The 27,308-nt window shown below is 50.5% G+C and overlaps 1 protein-coding gene across 3 annotated transcripts in view; it reads right to left on the minus strand.

Moving 5' to 3' along the window:
- Window positions 1-27,308, minus strand: part of KAZN (kazrin, periplakin interacting protein) — a 1,011,580-nt gene that overhangs the window by 415,943 nt on the left and 568,329 nt on the right. For all 3 annotated transcript variants that reach the window (XM_025447952.3, XM_025447953.3, XM_035713967.2), the window contains exon 3: window positions 7,034-7,250. In XM_025447952.3, the coding sequence (XP_025303737.1) occupies window positions 7,034-7,250 (217 nt within the window). The remainder of the gene's footprint in view (window positions 1-7,033; window positions 7,251-27,308) is intronic.

Consider the following 27,308-nt stretch of genomic DNA (forward strand, 5'->3'; position numbering starts at 1 on the left):
CCTCCGTCCCCAACAGAGAATCATCTTGCCCTAAATGTCAATGCTGCTGAGGCTGAGAAACTCTAGTATAAAAGAATCAGTAAAATATTAAAATATTAATGGGTCCTTGGATGGGCACAGTCTTGGGCAACCAGAGGTTGCCAAGGCCACAGGGAGCACAGCTGGTAAAGGGAAGGACACCAGGCAGACGGAGAATAAGGAGACCACAAGACTCCAGCTTCACCAGGACTCACGCTTCGCTAGAGAGAAAAAGCACACAAAGTGCACCAAGGAGGAGGCCCCAGGCCCAGGATCAGACGCTTCTTTCTGGTGACAAGTGACCTCTGGGTTGCAGATCTTGCAAGCAGGATCCAGTTCTCTCTTTGGCAGCTAACTTCACACTCAAGCGAGCGGTATTGCTGTTCCCCTCACTCTTGTCAATGATTTTATCACAAGGACGCAGAAATTACTAGAAGCCTAAGGAAATCCTAAGAATAGAGACAAGCCTACAGCTCCCTCAAGTCTTCTCAACATAGCAAATCAAAGGATGCTTCTGACTTTGGAGACAACATAGGTTTAAAGTAGGAGAGGGACCCTGTGGGCTTGGGTTCCTGGCTCTGTCACTGCCCACTGAGTGACCTTCGGCATCGAAGGGGAATGAGCGAGAGCATGGACTGCCGCGCCACAGCTTGGTCATCTAGCAGAAGAATGCCCTTTTGGGAGTAACATATCATCTCTCTACCCAATTTTTCTTACGTGTGATATGGGTACAAGAATGGTACCTGCCTCAGAGGTCATCACAAGGACTGAGTGCATTAATGAAATGCATGAATACAGGAAAGCACTTGGAATAGTACACCTGGCTCCGGGTGGACACGATGTCAAAGCTTGCTGTCATCAGCGCCATCAGAGTCATTACCATATCACGTGACTTAAACTCTCCCAGTCCCAGCTTCCTCTTTTGAAAAATGCACAGAGGAGTTGCCAACTCACTGGGCACGGGATCCAATTATGCGTATGAAGCACCTGGGACAATATTCGATATTTATTTATTGAAACGTTCGACAAGAGCGCTGAAAGTAGTCCTCATTTAGTCCTACGTTAAACCGCTCACCAGGTGAAAACTACACGGTGTCAGGATGGTTCCAGAATGCCTAGTGTTTTGTGATAAACTTAAGAGGTGAGCTCCGAGAACCATTAAGAAGCGCCAAAGGTGAGCGTAAAATATTAGCGCTGGCCCCACCTTCCTTGAAAGGGTACTTTGCTCTTAATGATCCACATTACTTCAAACCATCTGCAGAGCTGAGATGGTACCGGTAAGAGAAGGCCTTGACACCCCACAGGGGTACTCCAGCGCTTGCTCTGATGGAAGGGGATGGGTCAGGGGTGCTCCCATTTTTCTCCATCCTCCTGGCCAGGCTGCACATCACAGGAGAGCACAGAGACCTCGGGGGGGCTCTGCCTGCAGAGCTGCCTGTTAACAAGCTCCACCTGAGCTCTCGTGCGAGGGTCTCAATTCATCAGAGGGAGAAGGGGACGGGAGCTTTTCAGGAGCCTGACCCAAAGGTCCAGGAAGGCCAAGTTAACAAAGACACCAAAACAAATTGAGAACCGATGATTTCCCACCACACGGAAGCCACCTGCCCAAACAGTTGTTCTTGCCAAACTCATTAAAACTGCGTTCAGCTTCTTTCATGTTTCTAGCAGCTTAGGACTCCGAGGGGGAAGCAGGAATGCCCACAGAGCACAACCTGGACTCTACCGCTTAGATCTGAGGTTGCCTCAAACAAGCAAGAATGTTCTGGTCTCATCCAACCACATGGGGAGGAAGAAGAGAGCCCTTTGCCTGGCCTTCCTCCAGCTTCTTCTTCCAGTAGGGATGGGGCTGGCGGGGAACCTTGAGGACGGTGACATGGCCCAGCAGGACTCTTACCCGCTCTGAACCATCAGATACAATCTGCCACGATGGATGGTCACTCTGGGAAGCTGGCTTTTCCTAAGTGATCCTGCCTGAGCCTGCTCCGCCTGCATTTCAGGTGACTAAGATACTGTGATGAGTGCTGTTGGTGGCACCCCGTGTCATCCCATGTGTTACTCACCCTGATACCCAGCCCAAACGGTACAGACTGATTTTCATTTACAGGATCCCTTAAAAACCCATTCCCCGGCCTCAGCGGGCAGAGTAAGTAGTGTCCTTGCCTGATGGATGGCAGGGGGTAAGAAGCTAAGCGCCAAAGCTCACACAAACCAATCCCGGAAACCGTCTGAAAAGAACTGGGGAATTCATGTTGACCGCACTCCCCTTAGCCATATAACTCAGGAATAAATATAAACAAAATAGGCAACGGACATGGCCAGGACCCCAAGCTTGACCTTCCGGGCCCCATATGACTTGCACTGTGCAAGTAGGCAACGCTCCAACCAGCACTCCCCACCTGCCAGGCCCATCTGCTACAAGCTCACTGGCAGCCAGTAAGTCACAAATTATGACCTACGGGATTCCTAAAAAGTGCCAGCGGTCTTGGGGAGTAAGGGGTCAAGGCATGGGAAGGAGGACAAACCTTGTCTTACCCTGGGAGGACATGGGGCAGTGCTCCCACTAATAAAATCAGTTTGGCTTAGACCCTGGTTAATATCAAAGAAGTTCTGAAAAGCACCAGTAAATCATGGAATATCGGAAGCGTGAAATTAATCAGAGCCAGAAACTTGACTTAAGGGGTCCTCGGAAGGCATTTTCCAAAGACAATGGGAAGACAGTAAATAATAGGCAATCAATAACTAATTTCAGCCATGCTGCACTGATCTGTAAGTAATCTCTTTGTGACCACGCATGGGGATTTTTGGGAAGAACTTTGAAGTCCCATCTCTTGACGGCCTAGCAGATGAGGAAGAGACACACGTCTCTCTCGCCCCATTGATACAGCCAGAAAACCAAGACGTACGTGACCCAAGCCCTATACGTTGGGGGCAAGCTAACAGGAGGCCTCAGAGATCCCACCTCATTTTCTTCCATCTCCTCTGCCATTTGAAAAAAATCCTTTTTCAAAAAAAAAAAAAAAGAAGAAGAAGAAGTCTACTTGGGAAAACAAGAGCGTAGGTAGAATGAATTGGGAAGGGGATGCCAAAAGACAGAACTTATTTTGCAAAGCCACAGTGTCTAGCGTCTCTGCAGACTGCTCACACATTCAATTTAGTCCAGAGGTAATTCATACTTCACCGAAGAATTTCCAGTGTTGTAGTGACGCTATATAAGAACAGTCAGACCTGAAGTAACAGTCTATTTTAGCGTCTAGGGAGAAAAAAATAAATAAAAAAACTTGCATCTACTTATGGAAATGTACCAAGGTGTAGAGAACGACCCTGTTCTCCATCCCCATCCTAACACATGCAGTAGGCTGCTTGCTAGTCCTCAACACCCAAAAAAGACGCTATCAGCACTTCCACTCGCATCGGCATATAAATACAATTACTTCCAAAAAAAAAAAAAAAGCCCACAAACTAATAGCAGTAGGCACACATCCTACTAGGCACACGTATTTTATGGACTATACAGTTAACACCTATTTGAATCGGGTACAATGGAGCTTAATTGTTTTATTCTATGCATAGCAAAGCAACCAATTGAATCTAATATTAGTCATTCATCAGATAAGACATTTTCGGAGAAACAAACTGCTATATTTTCCCCTCAAAGAACAGCAAGCATTTTAAACACATTTTCCAGAGATGTTACGCCGAGGAAAACAGCTTAGAAATGTTACTTTAAACAAATCCGTTCTCTGGCTACCAACAACAAGACAAATTGGAACAAATGCTTGGCTCTGTTCTTTCCGAGGCTCCTTCTGTCCACCTGTCAAAGGCAGTTTTGACCCCCACCCCCCAACCCAAGAGGCAGCTCCGGAGCTGTGAAATGTGCCGCCCTGCACGGATGCCCTCCACGCTGTATGCCAGCATCCTCATTAGGGATTATCCAACTCACTCGAAGCAGGGAGAGAGGAGATGGGCTGGCTGCCAAGTGTTCTTTCAACACAGATTCCGAAAGAAGATCCTGCAAAGTGTCGAAAGCCCAGATTTTCAGCAGTTCACTTTCTAGACTCCGTTACGTAGCAACCATGCCAGCTCACACAGGGTACCAACCAAGTTAATATTTTGTTTAAATGACACACTGCATTAACTCTCTAGGAAAACCCAAGTTTTCGTCATTGACTCACCTACCGTCAGATACCATCGCTGGAACAAAACTCCCATGGCGAACTGATGAGCTCGTTTAATTCATTAAAGAAAATTTTTAACCAAAAAATTGAAGATAGATCTAACGAAGTCTTGGCGGGGAGAGCAAGAGGTGACTCTCCCCTGTAACCATTTGTGCTAATATTATTAAAAGTGCATTAGCATTCATTTAATATGTGCATAATGCCCTTTAGTAAAATATGACTTCTCCAGATGCATTTTGAAAGATACTCATTTCATTCAAAACTTTGATTTTGCAAAAAGACAACTCAATAGCAACCCAATGCTCCCAGGGTTTGGGCCCATGAAATCTCACCAGCACAGACAAAATTAAAACAGGAGATGAATTCGGAAGAACAGTCAGGAACCCCCAGGAGCTGAGCTTCCAGGAGGTGTGTCATGAAGAAGCACGAGGAAACCAATCGGGCCGCACTTTAGACTTCGCTTGAGAGAACCCCACGCTTTCCTTTAGGAACACGAAAGCACCAGCCGAAGAAACCCACCGGACCACGTCTGCAGGGGGTTTCTGTTCTGGCAAAACGCTCCCATAGGTCAGGAGAGAAAACCAAAACAAGAAAATAAAAACAAAACCGAAAGAACTCACAGAGGCAAAAAGTACTAGTTTGAGGTACCCCTGTATAGACAAGTAAGTGATGCCCTATTGGATTATATGGCAGGGGTGGGGGTGGGGGGGTGGCAGGGAGCTTGTTGTCTTTTCAAGCATCACCTTGGTTTAAATTCACATCAATTTCGAGGGATATGTGGCCAACGATTGAGTTAACCTTTAACATTTTTTAAAATCTTTTTTTAACCTTTAACATTTTATTCTCTGATTATGAAATCACTAAATTCCCCCTTGGTGGAGGTCGAAAAATATCAAGGATACACAGAGGGGAGAAAATCAAGACCATCCTTCATCCAACGGCCCACAGGCGGCTACTGACGTGGGCAGTACCTCTGTGAGCACGAGGGAGATGCTGGTTTCGTGTGTTTTTAAGGATATGGGGAGATCCAAAAGTCATTCGGACAGCCTTGTGCATTTTTGTAGGAAAAGAGAAGAAGGAAACCGCCCACCCTTGCTCCACGACAACAACCATTTAACCATCAGCTAAGTATCTCCATTTCCAAGTTGGGCACGTGGATCGCGGCCGTCCTGACCTCCTCAGCGTGCTCGCCCTGCAACTGGACCCAGGGCTCGAGGGAAAGCCACTTCACTTTTTCCTGGCTGAGGAAGGGGCCGGACGGTGGGAAAAAACCAGCACTGTTCAGCCCTCCTCACCACGGCTTTTTGATTCTTAGCAGAATGCCAGATCGGAGCTATTTCTCTAATGTTGGAAGAGTCTCTGCCGATGAAGAGTAAAGCATTGCCGTGCAGTCTGGCTTCCTTTTTTTTTTTTTTTTTTTTTCCCCTCCAGATGCCAGCGGAGAGCATCTTCCACACACAATGACAGAGCAAGGGATAAATGATAGAATAAGCCGATACCTACCTTGAAAACTGCAGCAAATAACCGCTTCCCAACACCTTCCCACCATTACATCATGGCTACTTCAGTACCCAATTCCCGCCCGGATTCCTGAGACTTCTGACCGACTCCCAAAGTCCCAAGTTCACGGGACTTGAAACGCCACGTAAGACTGATGTACAGCCTTAGGATCCCGCACCAGAAAAAAAGCACACCTTCCCCGGGAAGGGAAGGAGCAACCAGAAACCGAGGGCGAGAAGGCATCAACACCAACACGGACACTCTGTCCACACTTAGGGGAAAGCTCTTGAAATAGCAACCAAACCAGAAAATTCCTCCGAACCACTGAGCTATTGGTACCTCATACTTCACCGAGTGACATATTTATACAAGTGGCCCTGCTGGGCTGGATCGTGTTTCTCTGTCGAACTCTGGATTTCAGCGGTTTTGGTTTTATAATAGGAAATGATATTAATGATCAGTGATACCATTTCTTAAAGAGCAATTAGGCAAAAAAAAAAAGGAAAAGGCTGAAAGGCCAGTCTGCCCTTTTACTTTCCAATCCACAGAAACCAAACAGGACATTTTGGGATGCTTCCTCCACCTTTAACCCTCCCCGGGGGTTTCAGGGTTTCATCACTGTCAATGTCAACACTGTCCAGCTGTCTCCCCCCACCATCCTGCCCCATCCCCATCCTCTAAAGTGCAAACAGTCCCTTCCAGCAGCGGCTCCCCTGCACCCCAGCACCTCAGCCTTCCTTTCTCCAGGAGCCCATCACTCAGCCTTTGAGGTCTAAGATTTCCCTCTGCAAAGTGCTCTCCTGTTTATATTTGCTGGAAATCGAAACTCCCTGCTGAGCAGAGCATCTACTGTTGCATCGCTGGGTTCCGCTGTCTGCACGATCTCAGATGTGTGTGTGTGTGTGTGTGTGTGTGTGTGTGTGTGTGTGGAGGGGGAATAAAGTCCAGATGCAATCGAGCCCAGGGATTCGGCCTCCGTGGAGAAAAGTGGAGCCGGTCCAGCCCTGTACCCCAACCGAGCTCGCGGTCGCTCCGGGGCGCGGGGGTGCGCGGGCGCTGCGGGCGCTGCGGGCGCTGTGGGCGCTGTGGGCGCTGTGGCTCCCCACCCTCTCCACCTTCCCACGGCCGCGGGTGGGCGCAGAGGCCCCCGGGCATGCAAAGTTTGCCCACGGAGCCGGGGGGCCGTGTGCCTCCCACAGGGCACTTGCAGGCGCGGGAGGGGCGCCGCCCCGGCCCCGTGCGACCGCGTGGACCCGGAATGACAGCAGCCTGCAAGCGCTGCACCGCGCGGCGAGCTGGCCCGGGCGCCCCGCGCGCCCCGCGCCCTCCCCCGCCCCTACCTTGCGCGCCGAGCTGCTGGCTCTCCATGTCCGCCGCCGCCGCCGCCGCTCCCGGGCCCGGGCCGCCGCCGCCGCCGCCGCTCAGCTCCGCCAGCCTCCGGTTGGTGGCCGTGAGCTCGGCCCGCAGGTTGGTCACCTCCTGGCTGGCCGACTGGACCGCCCCATCGATGCGGAGCGCGAGCTGCTTATTGTCTTCCATCATGCTCAGGATGCTGGCCTGGGGGCGAGAGAGGTGACAAAGAGCTGCATGATGCGCGCGCGCTGGGGGGGCGCGGCCGGGCGCCCCCGGCTCTACCTGTTGGGCCCCCCGCGGCCCGGCTCCCCCGCGCCCCGACCCCCAGGCTCCGGCAGCGCCGGCTGCTCGGGCGCAGGAATGACAGCGGCGCCTCCAGCCGGAGCCGCGGCGGTAGCGAGGCGGCGGGGGAGGAGGAGGAGCCCGAGGAGGAGGAGGGGGAGGAGGGGGAGGAGGGGGAGGAGGAGGAGCGGAGCTCCCGAGACCCCGGCGGGCGCCGAGCGCGGCCGGGAAGGACACCGCGCCGCCCGCGCTCCACTCCGGGCCGGAGCCTACCATCGCCGCGCGCTCCGGAGGGGACCCGGGCCGGCAGCGGGGCGCACCCTCGGCCCCCCGCGCCCCCCGCCCTGGGGACACCCTCCCCGGGGCGCGGGGGAGGCGGGCGGCGGCCCCCGGGGGCGCGAGGGGGCGCCGCCCGCGAGGGGCAGGGGGCGCGCGCGCTGCGAGGCCGGCCCTGGGTCCCCTCCCGGCAGCGGTGGGGCGGCCCCCGCCCGGGCCAGCAGGCGCCCCAGCACCCTGGGCAGCAGGGCCGGGCAGGGCCGGGCAGGGCCGGGCAGGGGGTGGGTGCTCCGGGGACAGGGGTGCACGGGAGGGGTCGGGGACGCAGCTCCGGGAGGGGACGGGGGCGGGGGGGGGGGGCAGCCGGGCTTCACCTCCTGGAGATGCGCGGGGACCGCGCAAGGGGAGCGAGCTGGTGCCCCAGTGCCCTCCCCCCGCCCCCACCTGCGCTGGCGGCCCTCCCCGGAAGGAGCTCCCCGCCCTGCCCCGGGGTGCCCCACAGACCCGAACCCCTTGGTCTGTGCACCCTATACCCAGACAGCTGGCCTCAGCCAGGTCCTAAGCTTCCTAGCTTTGGCTACATACTGGGGAGGGGGGGGCGACAGGGCTGAGAAGGAGACTGGAAGCCCCCCCAAAAAAAGGGGCTTACCCCCTTTCTCCTGGGAGCGCTGACGCCCTGCTGCCTCAGTTTACCCATTCCCTCTTCACAGGAGAACCCTAGGTTACCTTAAAGTTGGTAAACCCATCTGGCTCCTCTTTGTCCCAGAGCACAAGGCTTTGCATTTTTTCACTGGGGCCCTGGATTCCAGCCACCAGACCTTGTTACCATAGCAAGCTTCATTCCATGCAAATAGGACAATTTAAAACAGCCAGTGTAACCCCGAGGACAATAGTGCACCACCATTGGAGCTCAGTCAGTCAACCTCAGAGAGTCGCCCGCGGGGAGCCTGCTGCAGGAGCGATGGGATGGCGGGCGCCGGCGCAGGCTCAAGTTGCCCACCCTTGGGAGGTACCGGTGGCATCCACCAGGTAGGAAGCCTACTGTGCGCAGAGGGCTCAGGCTGCATGGTCATCTCTTTGGAGTAAGGATTCGGGATTCTACTTTGGAGATGAAGAAACTGAAGCTCCAGGTGGGGTGGGGTGGGGGGTTGGTTTAAGCGATTGACCCCAGGGGCCCGCAGAAATCAGGTGGAACCGAGACCAGAAGTAAGCGGTCATCTGATTTCCAATTAGTCCCACTGTGCCTTGGATGCTAGATTTTTATTTGGAACCATAAAAACCCACTCTTGCTCCAACCCCCTGGGGCCACTAACAAGCTTTTGCAAGAGGGCAAGGCGGTGTTGGTGGAACATGTGGCAGCCGGCAGCATTTTTCACTGTCTCCTCTACCGAGCTAACTGCTCAGCTGGGGATTGAACCCCTGACCTGAGTCTCATTAGCAGTAATTCTGACCCCACGGACCAACCAAGAAACGTAGGCGTCATGGTATATCTGTAAATCAGTATTCGGTTCTTTGAAGTCCTTTGGTTATATTATGGAGGAACCTCAAACGAGGGGTGGTCATGGTTCAGCCACTATGGGATACTATGGGTTTGGTGGTTCCTCAAAAAGTCAAACACGGAATCGCATTATGACTGAGCAATCACACTCCTGGGTAGACAGCCAAAGAGGTGAAAACAGTTATCCGGACTGAAGGTCCTACACAAATGTTCGGAGAAGCACTACCCACCACAGCCAGAAGGTGGAAACAGCCCAAACGTCCTACCACAGATGATTGGATAAACAAGTTGCGGTATGTCCATACAGTGGGATACTACTCAGCCATGAAAAGGAATGCAGCACGGACACCTCCCACCATGCAGATGGAGCTCAAAAGATAGTATGTTAGCTGAAAGAAGCCGCACGCAGAAGGTACCAGGATTCCATTTCCATGGACTCCCCAGATTAGGTAAGTCCAAATAGACATGCGTGCCGGGGGCTGGGGGAAGAGGAGAACGGGAAATACCTGCTTAATGGGTACTGGGTTTTATTCTGGGGGGTCAGGAAACAGTTTAGAAATAGAGGTGGTGGTCGCACAACATTATGGACGTACTAGATACCATTGAATTGTTTGCCTTAAAATGGTTCACCTCGGGGGCGCCCGGGTGGCTCGGACGGTTAAGTGTGTGACTCTCGATTTCAGCTCAGGTCACCACCTCAGGGTCCTGAGATCGCGTCTCAAGTCTGGCTGTGTGCTGGGCATGGAGCCTGCCTGAGGCTCTCTCGCACGCTTCCTCTGCCCCTCCCCCCTCTTAAAAAAGGTTCATTTTATGTTATAAAGACAATATAGACAGAAGTCAGCACATATGCAAATACCGGTAACTGGGGTGGGGGGTAAGGGGGGTCCTGGGAACAAACTTTCTGGGGCGACAATCAGGAGCAGCTCTGCCTGGAGAGCTCACCGAGAGCTTGGGCGTGGGAGAAGGAGGGGGGTCGGCGTTCACGCGTCTTTGCATCCTTGCCACGTAACCCGTAGTAAGCCCTCTGCAAATGATGTGTGTGAGCGTGTTCGTACGGTAAACAAACTGACCAAGTGTTACTCATTTTCCTCTCCAGTGAGATTATTCCCACCCACCAGAATCTTCAAATCAAGTCAAAACAAAACACAACAACAACAAAAAAAAATCTAACAAGGAGGAAAGAAAGCAAACACCCATTCCTTGAGTTCCTTTCTCTCTCTCTCTCTCTCTCTCTCTGTGCCTCCTCTTCCCCGGTTGTAAAACAGCCATTGAAATGTCAAGAAACTCACTTTAGAAACTCCTGGGGTGCCTCCTAGGATCTTAAAGAATTTTATTTTTGAGAAATTGCTTCTTAACATGAAAAAGGGGGCTTTTAGCAGCTGTGTCTCCTTATGTTCACCCACGTACAAAAGGACCAGATCTCAGACAGAAAGTCTGGGATCAATTACCCTCTAGAGTCTACTTGATTTAAACCAAAAAGATGACTAGTCTCCCTCTCTCCCCCACCCCAGCTTCCACCGCCGCTCCTCCCCAGGTGATCTCAGGTAACAAAACGGCCCCAGAACCCGCGTCTCTGCCCGCCCGCCCGCCTCCCCGCAGGCTCATGTGCGTTTACGACTCATTTCTTGGGAGACACATATGAACTTGGGGGAGAGGCTCCAGAGCTGTCTCTCAACCACAGCCCGCCCCCTCTCTCGGGGGCTCACAACTGTGAGCACGTGATGGTGCTCGTTCCTAGAGTAGCCCCGGCCTCCCGGCCCAGTGAGCTGGTGTTGAGAACCATGCTGGAAAATGGGCTTGCTCCATAGGGATCTCCCCCCATTTCCCCGCTGCCATCTTTCCCCATCAACCAGACCCCACCCGAGGCTCGCTCAGGCCTTGCCCGCCGGCCCCCGTGCACTCACCAGCCTCTACCAGTATCTGCCGAGCGCCTCACCTTCTTGAGCATCATTCTGAGCAACTGTGCCATGTGCATTTGGTGCCCTTCAAAGCTTACCTGGGCATTTTGGAAAGTCTGCAAGACCATCCTCACTCAGAGAAAGAAATCTCCTAATCAGAACCAAGGCAGAGAGCCTAGCCCATCGCTGACAGCCGTGTCATGTGTACCTCCCTTCTCCCATAAATAGAATGGCCTTATAATTTAATGTCCAAACTGGGACACTTCTGAGAGCCAACGAGGGTGTTAGGGATAATGAAGCTGGGACAAGTGGCATATATCGGAACTGTCTCCAGGAAGCCAGTACGTGTGGTTGTGCCACCCAGCAACCAAATGAGGCTACCGGGTCCTGGAAGGCAATGTTGGGTTCATTCATTCCAGCATTCTCCTTGTATAATGATGGATGGAGAAACAAGGACCCAGAGACAGGAAGGGGCCCCGAAGCCCTGTTGGTGAAGGAGTTGGGAGGGATGAAGAGCAGAGTCTTTAGCACATGACCCAGCATCCTACTAATGTGTACCCAGCACCATGGACTGTCGGGTTCATACTGAACTACTTACTGGTTCCAGGTTTCTAGATTAGAAGGCGTGAGCTCACGACCTTGTGCAATCTGGCCTCTGACCTCACCGCGTACCCCTCTCCCCTTGCTCACTGCCCTCCGGTCCGCTTAATTCTTTTGTTAAGATGTAGACCTCTAGCCTCAATGTCTGACCAACCACAGTCTCTGAGGAGGTTCCAGGGATCCTCATTTGCAGCAACTGCTTCCCGGGAGCATCTAGTGGACCATGACGAAGCTGGAGACTCACTGCCCTGGGCACCCAGGGCAGGTGCTCAGAAAGCATCCACGCATACGCGTGAAACACATAAATGCAAGGAATGCCTCGGGAGCCCCCCTCCCTCCCTGCAGATGGGTGCTCTGTTTATTACAATGGTCACGTGCAAATCCCGGCCAATCTGGGAGTCGTATCTTTGGTTCATTCACACGGTTGACTTTGGCTGAGTGGGGTTTAACAGGTGCTCGGGAAAGGGCAAAGCATCTGCCAGACGGGGGCAACCGGAAGTCGGGCCCCTGGGCAAGAGGATGAGGAAGGGGCCGGACCTGTACACAGAGAGTGTGCCCGCCGTGAACCCCAACAGCTAAGCTACAACCCCTTCCCAGCAATGCCCCCGGGCTGCCATGGGTCACCCTCATATCCACAGTTATGAAACGAAGGGATGGAGAGAAAAAAGACACCAGGAGGGGACAATGGGACAGAGGACCGTGGGGCTTAGGGAAACAGCCTGGAGCTGCAAGAGGAGGATGTCTACACAAGAGGAGAATGTCTACACGTGTTTGCACGGCACACACACACAATCAGTGTGAACACAGAGCACATTTATTAGTGTGAAGAGTGACATTCTCCCCTTGACTCCCTAGCAATCGCTCATCTAAGGGTCGGGAAGTTGGTCAGGTGCCTCCCTCTGTGTGCATTTAAACAACTCGGCCATCGTTGCATGTTCTCCGCTTGCAAACGCTCTTTCCGCATTTACCTGTAACTCAGACGCCCGTACGCGTGGGATAGATAAGGACCAAGGACACATGCTCCCCACGGACTCCTACACACACGCAGGTACTCAAAGCCTCTACTTCTTCAGAGAAGTGCAGTTTTTTTCCTTTCTTGAATGTCCCTTGTATTTTTGATGTTTCTTACCTGGTGTGGTGCAGGGCTCACAAAAGGATGTGCCTGACGCTCTGGGCTCTTGGCTCTCGGCTTTGTCACCTGTGTGATGGTGACAAGTAACAACAGCCAAGTAAAATGCAAAACCTTGAGACAAATACGTCCACCTGTAGAAAACCATCCCTGCACGCCCAAGGACTGGTTCAACCCCTGGGTATCTTGCCAGACCTCCCTCCTCCTCAGGTCTTGGTCCTCTCCTGTTTTCCAGCGCCACAGAGCAGTCTCTGGGGGGTTCCTTCAATAGGCTAAAGAGCACACGGTCAAGTCTTCCAGCCACTGTGCCTTTGGCTCCATTTCTTCATCTCAGGGGAGCCCCCTCCCCAGAGCCCGCTGGCAGGATGATGCCAAATGACGTCACCAGTGAGCTCTCTCTTCTCCAAGGGCAAGAGTAGAGCCACTGCACAGGCTCTGGAGTTAGGGAGACAAGGGTTCGAGTCCCAACCCCTCACTTACTCACTTACTCACTCCATGACACTAGCAGAGTTTCTTAACTTCCCTGAGCCTCAACTTCCCCATTAGTGAAACGGGATGACGTGACTACATACTTCACAGACCTGTTGAGGAATTAAATGACCCAGTGCACTCAAGGCATCCCGCAGGGTACCTGGTGCCCCCAAGAGCCTGATGGGTGTTACCAGTGGTGCAGACACCCGAGGAGGTGCCGGAGGGGCGGATGGGTGCAGCCAGGGCTGTACGGGCAGCTCCCGTCCTTCGGGCCCCAGTGTGGGCGTGCCTTTCCACCAGCCACGGTGAACCTTCCCATCACTGAGGTAGGTGTTAGGAGCCCCTTTCCACAGATCAGTAGAAACTCCAAGCTAAGGTTTGCTCGACTCACCCAGCGAGGAGATGCAGAACCAGATTCAGGCTCAGGTGTGTCTGAGGCCAACGCCTCTGCCTTCTCTCCCTTCCCCTTCCCCTTGGATGCAGGAGCACAGTCTCCTCCCTGTGGGTCCTGATGCACCAAGGGACCCTCCTGGTTCCTTCCGGCCCCAGGCCCTTCTTTCTCCACCAAAGGCACCGAAGTGATGGAGAAATAGAAGGAGCCACTCCTTGGTGGCCAGTGCATTAGTTCTCCCAGGCCCTGGGGACCCATTTGGTAAATTAGTTCTTTTGGTTCATGAAATGGACACCCCAGTGGCTTGAAATGCTTTGCAGACCTACCCTAAGTGGGTAATTCATTCTTTTCTCACTGATAGTATCATTTGTGTGATCTCCATCCTAGACAAGTTGCTTTTTATGCTTTCTAGGGGTGGATGAGAAGATAGGTTTTTGGGGGGTTTTTTGTTTTGTTTCGGGGTGTGTATGTGTGTGTGTTTTAACAGAAGTGCGTTAGACTCAGTAAGGAGCACTGTAGGATTTTCCAAGAATGGGATTTTCAGGACCCCTTATCCTTTTTCTCCCCATATTTTGCTCCGCTGTTTAGTTAACTAAGCGATATCTCCAGGAGAGGTTTTTCACTCATTTCTTCTCTCGCCGCCACCCCTTGCTCAGACTCCTGAGAGCTTCTGCTTCCCTCTCTGCTCATTTCTTTCTGCTCCTAGGATGCCTGATGCACCGAGGCCCCCCACCCTCTTAAGACCAGTGCAATAAAGACCAGTGTGGCCCTTGCTCAAGGCCACAGGCAGACACCATATTAGGCACCAACCAGCCTGGAGAATTAAGACCCCGGTGCCCCTAACGACTCATTACAAAGGCATCTCAGATATGGTGACCTGTCCTTTCTCAGGAATTGGAGACAGCAGGAGTAAGGAAGGGCCTTGGAATCTCGCCCCTGGAGTCGGCACTAAAGTGCCCCGGGAAACCATATTTATTGGCCAAATAGTATACACCGTTCAGCCCATGTGCCATGAGGACTGTATCTGCAACCATCTGCCCCGATATTCAGGATTAGCTGTCCAACTGTATACATAATTAGAAGAGAGCTATTTTACCCAACATTCGGCTCATTGGGATAATGTGTCTCCAGCCAGGAAATTGTGAAGTTGCCATATTTATCTTAATTGACTGCCCCCTTTATCTGTTTACCTGCCTTATTTTATGCGGGGGAGAAGTAAAACAATTTTATAATCCAATATTTGAAACCACGAGACCGCGTTATTAGGCATGTGTGCAGTTCAAGAGGGAGCTGTGTTTGCTCAGAGCCATGTCGGTGATGGTGCTGCGGGTCAGTAACCTCCGGCGTCTGGGTAGTGGAATGACACCCTGACCCCTCGGCCCAGGCATGGCTAGCTGTGGCCGTGCGCCCCTCTGGAAAAGCAAAGAGCTAGGAGGTTTGGTGTTAAAAGCAGTTGGCAGAGACCTAGAAACCAGGGCTGGAGGGGGCGGCTCACTCTGTCCCCTGGTGGGGGGTTCTCTGGGATCCTGCAGCCACGTCTCCAGCCCCGACCCTCCTCCCAGCACGTTGGTTCCACAGCTAGCCCCTCAGACCGCTGGGGCTGTCCGTGAAGGGAAGCAAGTGTCCGGGCTCTGAAACAGCCATCCTGCATCCGAGAGATGAAATAGTTTGGAGAAAAAGAAACAGAGCTGGGTGCTCCCCCACCCACAGGAGCCAGTGAGGAGTCCTGAGGACTGGGGGGCCTTGCAGGTCTTAATCCTGGCAGCCTCAGGGCTTTGGGGTGTAGCGTCGAGCCTGAGTCTTCTAGGCAGCTTCGGGAAGAAATAAAGCCGGATCGAGGTTCTCGCCCTGTCGTTCATTAGGAGGCATCAAACCCAAGTGTGAACTTCGATGCCTCCCAAAGGCTGGACCAGGTCCAGGGCGCTGGCTGGGCCCACAGAGCACTTCTGTGCCGCGTAGGAGAGGTGCAGCCTCTTGCCCCAGGCAAATGCAGCCCTGCCTGTGGGCACAGACTCAGAAACAGCGCCCGGGCCCTCCTGTGGGTGAGCTCCCTTCGCACACGAGGCAGGAAGTGATCACACGTGCCCCTTACCACCGGGATTTCCCCCTAACCCGGAGGGTTTCTACGGTTCTAGCTTTTAAAAGATCCTTTCTATCTTATTACTGTGGGAATTGAAAGTAACATACCTTCACGCATCTCTGTGCCCTCTTAGGTGAAGACCACCGAATGACGTGGTCATTTCCGATTGAATTCCAGTCATGGGACAAACTCTTTTTTCCGAGTTTTCCAGACTTTCTAAGAAGATGCCAAATGAGCTGGCAGGTTCAGAATCCAGTTTTGCCTGAAAGTGCGCAGGGAGGGGGTACGGTGATAATAAGACAAGAAAAATGATGCTAATGGGTTCATGCAACACACCACCAAGTACTTCGTGTACGTCCCTGAAAACAGCCATCTGAGGAAGCTGCTGCTATGCTCACCTCACAGATAAGAGACCTGCAGTGCGGGGAGCTGAGCCACCCAAGGTCATACAAGCCACAAGAGGCAGGGCCGGGCCCTGGATCCATGGGACGCCGGCGGCCTCTACCTCACTGGTATCTTGCGTCACTTCTTACCCCTCCAAACGCGCCTGCTGTTTGGACTGCTGACGCGAAAAGTGGTGGCCAGATGGGACCCAGGCCACACCTGCCATGGGGAACTCGGCTCCGGAATTCTTCGCTTTGCCACTGGAAGGACGCCTGAACACCCCTGCTGGGGCCCATGACCCTCGTGGCCCCAACTGGCCTGATTTCCCAGGTGCTCACCTCCGTACTCTGCGTGGGCAGCAAGTGCGAACAGAACGCCCCGTCTATGAACTTTAGAATTTCAGATCTGGAAGGAACCTCAGCGTTCAGAGGTTGAACGTGCTTTTTGTACAGGTGAGGAGACCCCGGGAGGCAAGTTGACAGGCCCAGACAGCCCAGACATGCCGGGGGGGGGGGGCGGGGGGGACCTACCATCGCTATTATCCGTTTATATTTTTATAAGTGAGCACGTGGCCTTGGACGATGTTTGGTAAACATTTGCCGAACTGAATTAGAGACCCAGGCAGAGGGAGAAGCAGGCTCCATGCAGGGAGAGCTACATGGGACTCGATCCCGGGTCTCCAGGATCACGCCCCGGGCTGAAGGCGGCGCTGAACCGCTGGGCCACCAGGGCTGCCCGTGCTGAACTGAATTAAATTATGGCATTTGATTTATCCAACTGAGGTGTGCATCAAAAAACTAAACAAAACAACACACACACAAAAAAAACCCCCAACCACCACCAAAAAAGCCGACCGGCTCTATTTCTGATCATTCTGTTGTGAAAAGCCTCCAAACTCAATATAAGGTGAAAACCTCTGCTATGAAGCCACCCTTTGATCTTACACTTTGCTTTCTTGAAAAGGATAGCAGAGTTGCCAACCGATTCTTCCCGAAATTAATAATCAAACCTTAGAGATCTTCTTTGGTTATTCCAACAACTAAAAACTAAAAGAAAGAAAACATTCCCCACGGTGGGTGCCGCCCCCCCTCTTCCGACACCCCCGCTGGGGAACAGCTGTGTCTGTTTAAAATTGATTTTGATCTCTCAGAAAGGATCTGGTTTCTCTGCGCACGGAGCTGCTGCCTCGAGACGGCCCGTGTGGTTCTGAGTGTTGGGGTTCTGCTGACTGTGTTGAAATTGGAACAGACCCCGCCCTTGGGGGCCTGGGGGACAGGACACCTTCCACCCTTGCAATGGCCGGGATGTCCCACTGCCTCCGGAATCACTTCACCCCCTCTCCTTATTCCTCCTGCCTGCGGCAGACAGGATGGTGGCTGCTAATCCCTCACTCCCCTCCCAGGACAGTAGTGCCCCCCTGTGCCCCCTGCCTGCCCCTCCTGCCACTTTTCAGCACTGCTCACTAAGGTGGTAGAGCTGCTTCCTTTGCCCCACCAGGCCATGTGACCCGCTTTGGCCACCAGAGTGTTAGTTGACTTGCAGCAAGCAGGGACCTCTAATGCTTCCACACAGTTCTGCGTGGCCTCTTATGCTCTTGCGATCCTCCACGAGAAGTGCATGGCCCTGGCGACTGCATCATTATTCTCAGCCCCCGAAGGAAGACCCAGAAGGCAGCCAACCTGAGCCCGACCTTCGTTCAGCCTGGAGAAAAAGCCAGCCACACCCTCGGAAATGTGCAGACCCATAAAGAGGAAAAATGAATGTTGTCGTAAGTCCCAGAAATTCTGAGGCTGTTTGTTACACACCCAAAATGGACCGATGCATTATTGAAACCAGCACCTGCCGTAAGGCTGTCATCCCACCTGCAGGCGGCAGGGCGTCAATGTGCACTTGCTTGTGGAATCTAAGAAGCCAAACAGATGAGCATAGGGGAAGGGAAGGAAAAATAAAGTAAGATAAAATCAGAGACTCTTAATCATAGGAAACAAACAAAATCATAGGGGTGTCACTAGAGGGGAGAGAGGAGGGAGGACAGGGTAGCGGGTGATGGGCATGAAGGAGGGCACGTGATGTAACGAGCGCTGGGTGTTTTATGCAACTGGCCTCTACCTCTGAAACTAATAATACGCTATATGTCAACTAAATTGAATTCAAATAAAAAGATTTTTTAAAAAGATACTAATGGGGTATTTATTGGCTCACGAAGTTGGGAGTCTAGAGGTAGGTTGGGGCTCAGGGACCCCAGGAGCTCAAGCCAGGAGATCTCTGCTGCTTGCTCCTTCCTGGCCTCCTTTCCCATTCTCTTCTCCACCTCTCCCTGTAGAGGAGGCCGGGGAACGCGGCCTTCGGCAGCTCAGGGCTTACGGGTGCTACTTGAGCTACGTCCGAGGACAAGGCCCCTCTCCTGTTGTTCCCAGGCAAGAGCTGGCCTGCCCCCGGGCCGCGGTACGGTGCTCTCCTGACTGAGTAGGGGTGTGTGCCCAACCCGGAAGCCCCATGGGACCAGGCTGGTGACCTCGCCATGATGCAAGGATCGGGAAGGAGCACATGCCCGCAGCAGGGGGAGAGCTTTGCCAGCAGGAGACAGGACATGACCAACCAGGGCAACGGATGGCCATGCCCATGCCAACGCTGCCCCGACACGAGCTGATGAGCCAGGGCCTATGGGCTGGGCAGCAACTTGAACGTGCGGGCCCTGGCCACTCACTGAAACTTTTCTTCATTCACACAAGGCTGGAGTCCCCATCTCGTCTTCCTAGGTGATTGATTAGCTTAGACTTAACGTCTCCAAGCTGTAGTTCGCTTGATTATAAAGTGGGCGTAACAAGTGCATGACTCATCTTGGTACAGCAACGACGATTAAATGAGGTATTATGCAAAATCCTTAGTCCGTGTAGGGGACACCATAGCATTCTCCCCGGCTTTCCTCCTCAGGGCCCACGCACTCACCTGCCAAAGGCTGGGGGTGTCGGCGACTGACGGCTCACACTTGCACCTGCCACCAGCAGTTGTCCTCTGTGGTGGGAGCCTCTCCCACCCAAGGTTGCATCCCCCACACCCAGGGACCAGCCCTCGGTTACCGACTTGAATAAGAAAAGCCCAGACCTCTGCCTCCAATTGGACAACTCTGAAGGGCCACCCCAGCTCCAGAGGTCCCTGTAGGCATCAGGGGCAAGCCACATTGTCTGAGCTTTTCCCTCTGCCCAAATATGACCTGTTTACTCTGTCCCAGAGTAGCTCCCTGGGGGACGCCCCAGGAAAGTGTGTGCATGCAGAGAACTAATCTAAGGCTTCCGGGGGGCTGACGCACAGGGAGTGCTCTTGCGTGCTAGTTATAACCACTGTTAACATGCACTTGCTTACTCATCCATTTGGCCACCACCCACCTGCCAAGGGCACCTTAGAAAAGACAAGAGGATGAGGACAATGTACTAGCTAAGAGCGCAGACTGGCCTCTGGAGCCAGACTGCCTGGGGTCAAATCCCTGGTCTGCCTCCAACAGGCCTGTGACCTTGGCTTCTCTGTGTCTCAGTTTTCTCATCTGTAAGACAGCGGTGCTAACAGTTCCTATCTCAGGGTCGTTATGAAGATTAAATAAGTTGATGAGCATAAGGGTTTAAGATGCACCGGGCACGGAGCAAGTGTTTCTCAGTGTTTGCTGTGCCTTCTCTGGGTGGTGCATTCAGTGCTGGGGATGCAGGGACGGAGGAGATCCAGTCCCTGCCCTCCTAGTGCTCATAGACTAGTGGCTGAGACAGATACATCAACATATGGGTCCTCGACTTCTCTGGGACTTAGGAGGGCCTCCACTCTTGTCCTCAGTGAGATGGAGCCACTGAATAGTTTGAGCAGAGGCACAATATGAGATGACTTATGCATTAGAATGCTCCCCTGGCTGCTGTGTGGAAAAGACTCTAGCGGGACAGGAGCAGAGGCAGGAAACCATCCAGGCAACTCTTCCTAAGTCCAGAGAGTCATGATGGTGGCCTAAAAGGTGGGAGTACGAGGAGGGAGCGAGGTGAGCATGGAAAGATGGACTGGGTTCTAGAGAGACACTGAAGGTAGAGACACAGGATTTGCTATCAGTGGAATGTGGCACGTGTGCAAAGAGAGAGGAGGCCAGGATGACTTGGCTGCTTCAGGTTTGAACAGCTAGAAGAATGAAAACTCCACTCATGACTGGGGGAGGCTCTGGGAGGAGCAGGCTTGGGGTGAGGTGTATGCTGATTTTGAGATGCATGTTAGACATCCAAATGGGGATATCAAGTGGGCAGTGGGAACATGAGTTTGGAGTTCAAACTGAACTGATCTGACCTGGAAACATGAATTTGGAAATTGTCAGCATTTAGGTGTCATTTACAGGCAGAAGAGACCGAGCTCCCGGCCATGCGATCGCTGCTGGCCCTGCCCAAGGGTTTCGTCGGGGGACTAAGAATAAGGGGGCTGACATGCATAAAGCACCTAGCTTAAATCCTGGTGCATAGTAGATGCTCGTGACATGTTAGTCCACTCTCTCCTCACCACTGACCACACAACTTGTCCAATGCAGAGCTGTGGCTCACTTATCCTTCACCCCCCACGTCTGCTAACGTCAGTCACATAATTCTTCATTGTACATGGCACTGCGTTGAATATATTTTATAGGTAATTCACCAGGGCTGGTGAATACCGAGCTGACTGCAACACAGTACGATTATCCTGGATGTCCCAGAGACGACCAGAAAATTTGCAAATATCCTAACAGTCAATGCCGTAAAAGGTGTTGGATTCCTGTAGCTATGCATCGCAATCAGGTACTAATTGTCCCTTACGTGGAAATTAAATGAGCAGATTTTCCCCCCCATGTGACTAAAGGACTGTATGATGTCCTAGAAAATAATAAAGTGAATGAACCCAGTATGAGAGGCAGCAGGCAGCCTCACACTGGGTTCCCTGCTGCTTATTAATAATACCAGCACATTGCATTAATCAGAGGCAGGGCTTGTCACAGGAGCACTATGAATCCGTGCCCGGCTGTCATGTGCAACCCCTGGATTCTGCTCCTCATCCAGCAATACACCAGCCACTCAGTTTGTGTCTTTTAATTTCAAATCTGATGATTAAAGCATACTTAAAAAAAAAAAAAGTTCCCACAGTGGTCAAATAGTATGCTTATCCTAGTCTTTCTGAGTATACTCATGAGATGTGAAAACTATAATTTTTGAGCATTACCATGTGTCAGATATTGTGCTAAGTGCTTTACATTTCTCCCCTCATTTTATTATCTTGGAATTTAATTATTATAACAATTCCACAAGGTAGGTATTAGTAACACTATAATAATCTGAGGGTCCAAGAAATAAATTCTGAAGGTCGTACTGTCAGTGTGTGCAGAGCTGGGGTTTGAACTCAGGCGCAACTGATGGTAAAGCCGGAGCCTAAACCTCTACCCTGTGCTGCCTTCTAAGAAAAGATTGATGTCTTAAGCAGAACATTTAGGAGGTTCTGCTAAACCTCTGACTTACATTTTTATTAGTCGGGCACCAGGGATTGAAAAAAAGAAAGACAAAATGTCTTGGACCCTGCCTTGAATAAGTATATATTATACTGTCCTATAAAGTGGGAATGATAATACTCACCTCCAACGGTCATTATAAAGTTCACATAAATTTAATAGATATGAAACCATCCTCTTTTCTAGATAAAGGGTGTAATAGGAGGCCGATTTAAAAAATAAATTAATAAAGCTCATTAATATCAACATGTTTTACAGTGCTGAACCAAATCCTAATAAATGGCCACATTTACTACTCCATCCTAAATTTTAACTTGCATGTGAATGGACCAATTTTTTCTCCCAAAGAAACATGCAATTTTTTTGTTGCAGTTGACATAAATCTACTTTGCTTCTATGACTTGATTCATTTAAATTCTTTCTTTTTCAATTAAATAATCACCCAGAATCTAAAAAGACGTATTTCCATTAAGAGACTCCCAAATAGATGACCTTTGAGACCACAAGGGTGTATGCAAATTTTCCTGATTGCTTTTTATCTTCTTGTGTATCGCTTTCCCTAAAAATTCTGTCAGTCAGTGTATTTAAATTCTTTTCTCATCTCCTCATTGCACTGCTATTTACAATAATGAGTCACAGCTGAAAGGGACAGAAATATCATGGGCTTCTCTGAACATATGCCAACAAGAAGGGTGCTTCGCGGTGGGAAAAGGCTAATGCATGATAAGGGCAAGGCTCTCCTCTACCTGTGTGAAATGGAATTCGAAATTTCCATTAGTTACTTTATAGGCTTTGTCTGGTTTGTCTTTTTGATACAACCTGATATCTCTACGAATAATAGCAAACATGTATTAAGTGCTCGTTATCCATCTGATCCATAGGAGCTCCTTAAATCTCCCAAGTCAGGGATAGGCACTCTTAATTACCTCCACTTTACAGTTGAGAAAATTGAGGTTTTGCAAGGTGAGATGACCTGCAGTATGTTGCAGAGGCAGGATTTGAGCCCGAAGCTTGGGCTTTGTTTGGACAGCTTGGCTGTGGACTCCAGCTCTGCCAAACGTGGGGCTCAGGGAAAATCGCTTTGCTTTTTAAACTTTCATTTTCTCATCTGTAAAATGGGCATGCTAATCATCTCGGCCTTGTCCCTCCCAAGACGGTTATGAGCCTAAAGGAGTCACTGGGTGTGAGAGTGCTCCGTAAATTGTTAAGAGCCCAGCGATCACCATCGTCATTGGGAAGCGAGTCCAATGGGGGAAATCAGTCAGTCAAGGGAACTGATGGTAAGTGGGTCACATTGGAGACTAAACCCAGCTTTGTTCAGAGAATCCACGGCCTGGGCTGTGCACGTGCTGACCACGAACGCCGAGGGCCTGGCTCCCCGGTTCTCTAATCTCCCCAGTGATCTGATCTTGCTGCAGACGCGTGATACTACCCTTGGAAATCAGCCCTTACTACCCTCTAAAGCTACTTCTCACCTCCCCTACATGCCAACGAGATTAGTTTTGCCACCCTCTTTGATTAGTGGCACGCTTCCAAGCTGAGGGTGTCTGTGGAGGCAATCTTTATGTTCAGATTTATTAAAGCCACTGTTGGTTTAATGAATTACTGCAATCCAATGAGCCCATAGATAGCTTGTATTTAACTTTTATGTGGCTGCCCCAGAAACCAGCTTGAAAAGCAGAAATCAATGATTGTGACAAAATCTCGATACAATTTATTTTGAATGTTCAGTTTGGGATTTGATGTATGCCATTGTCACATATATTTTATGCTCTCAGATGAATTTTATACTTACTGATTAAAGGGGTTTAGCAATATCAGTAGGACACGATTTGACAAACCTTAAAAGAAATGTTGCGATACTGCCCCCATCCATTACATGCTAGTTTCTAGCCAGATTCGCCTCACATTTTAATCAACAGCACCAGTAGCTGCATCTTCAAACTACCAAAGGGAGGCCCTATTTACCAGTTCTTAAGTTAATTAGTAAAAATGCATTTAATTAATTATACCCACTGTGAATATTTGATTCCCCGGTAATTGGGTAGGGTAGAGGCAGGAACCAGGTGGTATGGGAGGGGTGGACAAATTGACTAGGAATCTTCCCATTGGAGACCTTGGTCTCAGTAAATATTATTTGCTCTTGTATTTTTTTTTTTTGTAATGCACCAGCTACTATTTAGAAATAACCTGTTCATAAGCAACACCTGCAGATTAGCATGAAGTTCCTATTTAGAGAGGTTGTCTAGACAGAACCTAAAATAAGAAGTTTAAATCTTCAGCATTCTTATGGCAGCAGGCCATAAGACTTTCATGGAAACCAAGACCAGGTGGCTTTTTCAGTTCTCAGACTAATCAATTTATTATACAGATGCCCACAGAATGGGATTGAAGTTGGCCTGAAAAAGAGCATGACCTAACAGATATATCCTATTCAGAATGTTTCTTTCATTTGTCTACTCATTCATCATCAAATCATCTACACGTCCATTAACATATCCATCCATTCACTCATCCAGCCATCCAACCATCCAGCCAGTCATCTGTCCAGTCATGCACCCATCCATCCATTGATCCATCTACCCACCCATCCACCCACTGTCCACCCATCCATCTACCCACCCATCCATCCACCCCCATCCATCCCTCTATCTATCCATCCATCCATCCATCTATCCATCCACTCCCTACCCATCCATCCCTCTATTTATCCATCCATCCACCCATCCATCCATCATCCCTCTTTCCATCCACCCCATCCATCCATCCCTCTATCCATCCATCCATCTACCCATCCATCCACCCACCCATCCAACCTTTTTTCCATGTACCACCCACCCATCCATCCCTCCATCCCTCTTTCCATCCACCCACCTATCCTTCCATCCTTCTAGTCTAACTAGCATTTATTGAGTGTTTAGTTTGTGTCAGACACTCTGCTAAACTTTTATCATAGATAACATCATTTAGTTTTCCCCACAATCTCTGAAGTCCAATCATTGTACATTCACAGCCTCTTCATTCCACAGATGAAAGAAATAAGGCTCAGAGAGGTTAAGTAACTTATTCAAGTCACACAGCTCACATGAGAAGGGAAGGGGCTCATGTTCATCTCCCAACTCTAAGACGAGGCCCTTTTTTCCCTACCACTTCTAACCAGGCTGCCTCAGGTAAGAATTCTGAATTGTCAAAGTTTAACCAGCTTAATACCTGAAAAGAGAAATCACTCCCCACCCACCAAATGTTCATCGCAGGGGATGAGGTTTCATCCATTTACATGCCAGGCCCCATACTAAGTCCTAAAGATAAGACGGTGGACAAGAAAGACACAGACATTGTCCCTCTATTTCATAAGCTTGTAGGCCACCAGAGACACACAACGGACAACTACTTAGTCGCGTTGTTTGGCAGCTTGAAAAACATTATGCCTAGGGTAGGAGAACAATCAGAACTCTCAGTGATGTAGTCCTAGCTCTCTAAGCCTCTAGCTCCTGAGTGCCTTTCGGTTCTGTCCTCTCCTCTCCTTGACCACTGCTCCTGGCTCAGGTTACCTGCCAACTTGTCCCCAGGATTCCAGCAACAGCGTCCTCACTGGCATCCAGACCACTTCCTCCAGTCTTGCTCCTCCCCCAACCAACTGAAATTCCGCCTGGCTGCAGGAGTAGCCTTCAGGAACTAGTGTTTTAATCAGCTCTTTCTTTTGCTTAACCCCTTCAATGGACTTCACTATCTTTAGGAATAAACCCCAACTCCTTAATGTGGCCTAAAGGACCCAGTCCCCGCCTACCAGAGCTCTTGAATGTGCCATGCCCTCACATGCCTGAACTTTTGCACCTGCTGTTGACTCAGCTCGAGCCCCCTCACCTGGATACCTCCTACCCTACTCCTCCTCTCTCCCCTCCCCCCACTCCTCCCTCCACCCCCTTCCTCCTTTTCCTCTGTGCACTTAGGACCAGTTCCTTTCTGAAGTCTTGGTTGAATAGAAAAAGCTCCGGCCCTATTCTCCTGGAGCATTCCTGAAGGCTTTCCTTCACAGAACCTCCTCTGTTATCCTGTAACTGCTGGTTTCCTCTACCAGGCTGAAAGCCTATGAAGGCAGGAATAAGTCCTCCCTGACCTTCGCACACTCATTGCCTAAGCCTCCAGCCTGACCCACACTATGTGCTCAATGAACAGTGGTTGAATGAATGAAGGCAAAGCTCTATGGGGACAGAGATAACTTGTCTGGATTTATAAGAAAGAGAACTCTATAGTTCATGACTGTTAATGAAGTTCTGGGAGACATGATGAAATGCAGCTTTCCTGTGCTATAAAGAAGGAAATGAAGGCTAGAGCAGATATCCAGCTAGTTGGTGACTTGCTCCCAGCCTGTCCAGGCTTTTTTATTTATTTTTCTCCAAATAGGAAACTTTCCAGAGTCTCTTCAGAATTTTTGAGATGCACACCTAAAAGTATTAGAAACTTTAGGTCATGAAATCATGGCTGCTTGGAATAACAACATACATTTTTAAAGGAAAATCACCTAGATCAATAGGAATGCTGGACTAAGATAAATGAATCAGAGCTCTGAGCCACCTTTGGCATTGATAACGTATTTGTCTTAATGAGGAGATTTTCTCTTAATTAAGATCTTTCCTGTTTCAAGTACTAGTTACAGATCCCTGAATTTCCCCTTCTTTCCCTACCCTCAAAAGTGGCAATCATAGGGGTAAAAAACACTGGCAAACTCAAATAAAAAAAAAAATCTTTGGTGCACCTGGGTGGCTCATTCGGTTGGGCATCTGCCTTCAGCTCAGGTCATGGTCCCGGGGTCCTGGGATTGAGCCCCACCTCGGGCTTCCTGCTCAGTGGGGAGCCTGCTTCTCCCTCTGCCTCTGCTGCTCCCCCTGCTTGTGCTCTCTTGCTGTCTCTCTCTAATAAATAAATAAAATCTTTAAAAAATCTTTATATATAGAATGTAAAAATGCTTTTTGCCAGGTTATAATATACTCGAACTTTGCTTGCTTTGAGTCCTGACCCGTATTCATTTAGTTTGGGTTTATTTCTAATGCTTCCATTTTGCAGAAAACAGGTTTATGGGAAAGCCTCAAGTAGATTCCTGAAAATGTGCTGGGCTTTTTACAAAGCTACTTAATTTCTTTTTTGATGCGCATCCCATGCATTTTCCCCCCAAAATTGTTCAGCTAAATTTCCCCTAAATACATATGGGGGCTTAAAGGAAAGAGCAAGGGAGGCTCTATCTGTTTAGGAGAAGTGGGTTTACTGACCCCGGGACAGAGGAACTTAATGAATCAGAAGCATATTTCTTCTCATGCATGAAATAGGACTTCCACCCTCTCCCCCCATCCATCAGAGCTGCTGAGCCCTTGAGTGGTCTGCTACATTTTCTGGTCTGTTACATCACCCCTTCGAAGGGCTTCCACACGTAGAACATTCACTTTTCTGGTTGGCAGGGAGCATTTTCTCCATTTCTTCTGTGTTTTGACTCAACAACACCCAGAAGAGTGCTCGCTATCCCGGAAACACTTAATGCTTACGTAAGTGCTTGGTCCCACTGAGTGTATATGCTCACATAACTACATCCCAAGCCCAAGTAGGGATTCCTGACTCTTGACTGAGTCTTGCTACCATTGGCACCTCCAGTTCTCCCTGTTGCTCTTCCTAGAGCAGGAACAGCTGGACCAAGGAAGTCACAGATAAAGTGCACACATCTATGTCTTAGAGGCTTTTCTAAATACTCCAACCTGGTCTTGGGCAGT

The sequence above is a fragment of the Canis lupus genome, chromosome 2 (assembly GCF_003254725.2).
Source record: "Canis lupus dingo isolate Sandy chromosome 2, ASM325472v2, whole genome shotgun sequence".
In the NCBI taxonomy this organism is placed as follows: Eukaryota; Metazoa; Chordata; class Mammalia; order Carnivora; family Canidae; genus Canis; species Canis lupus.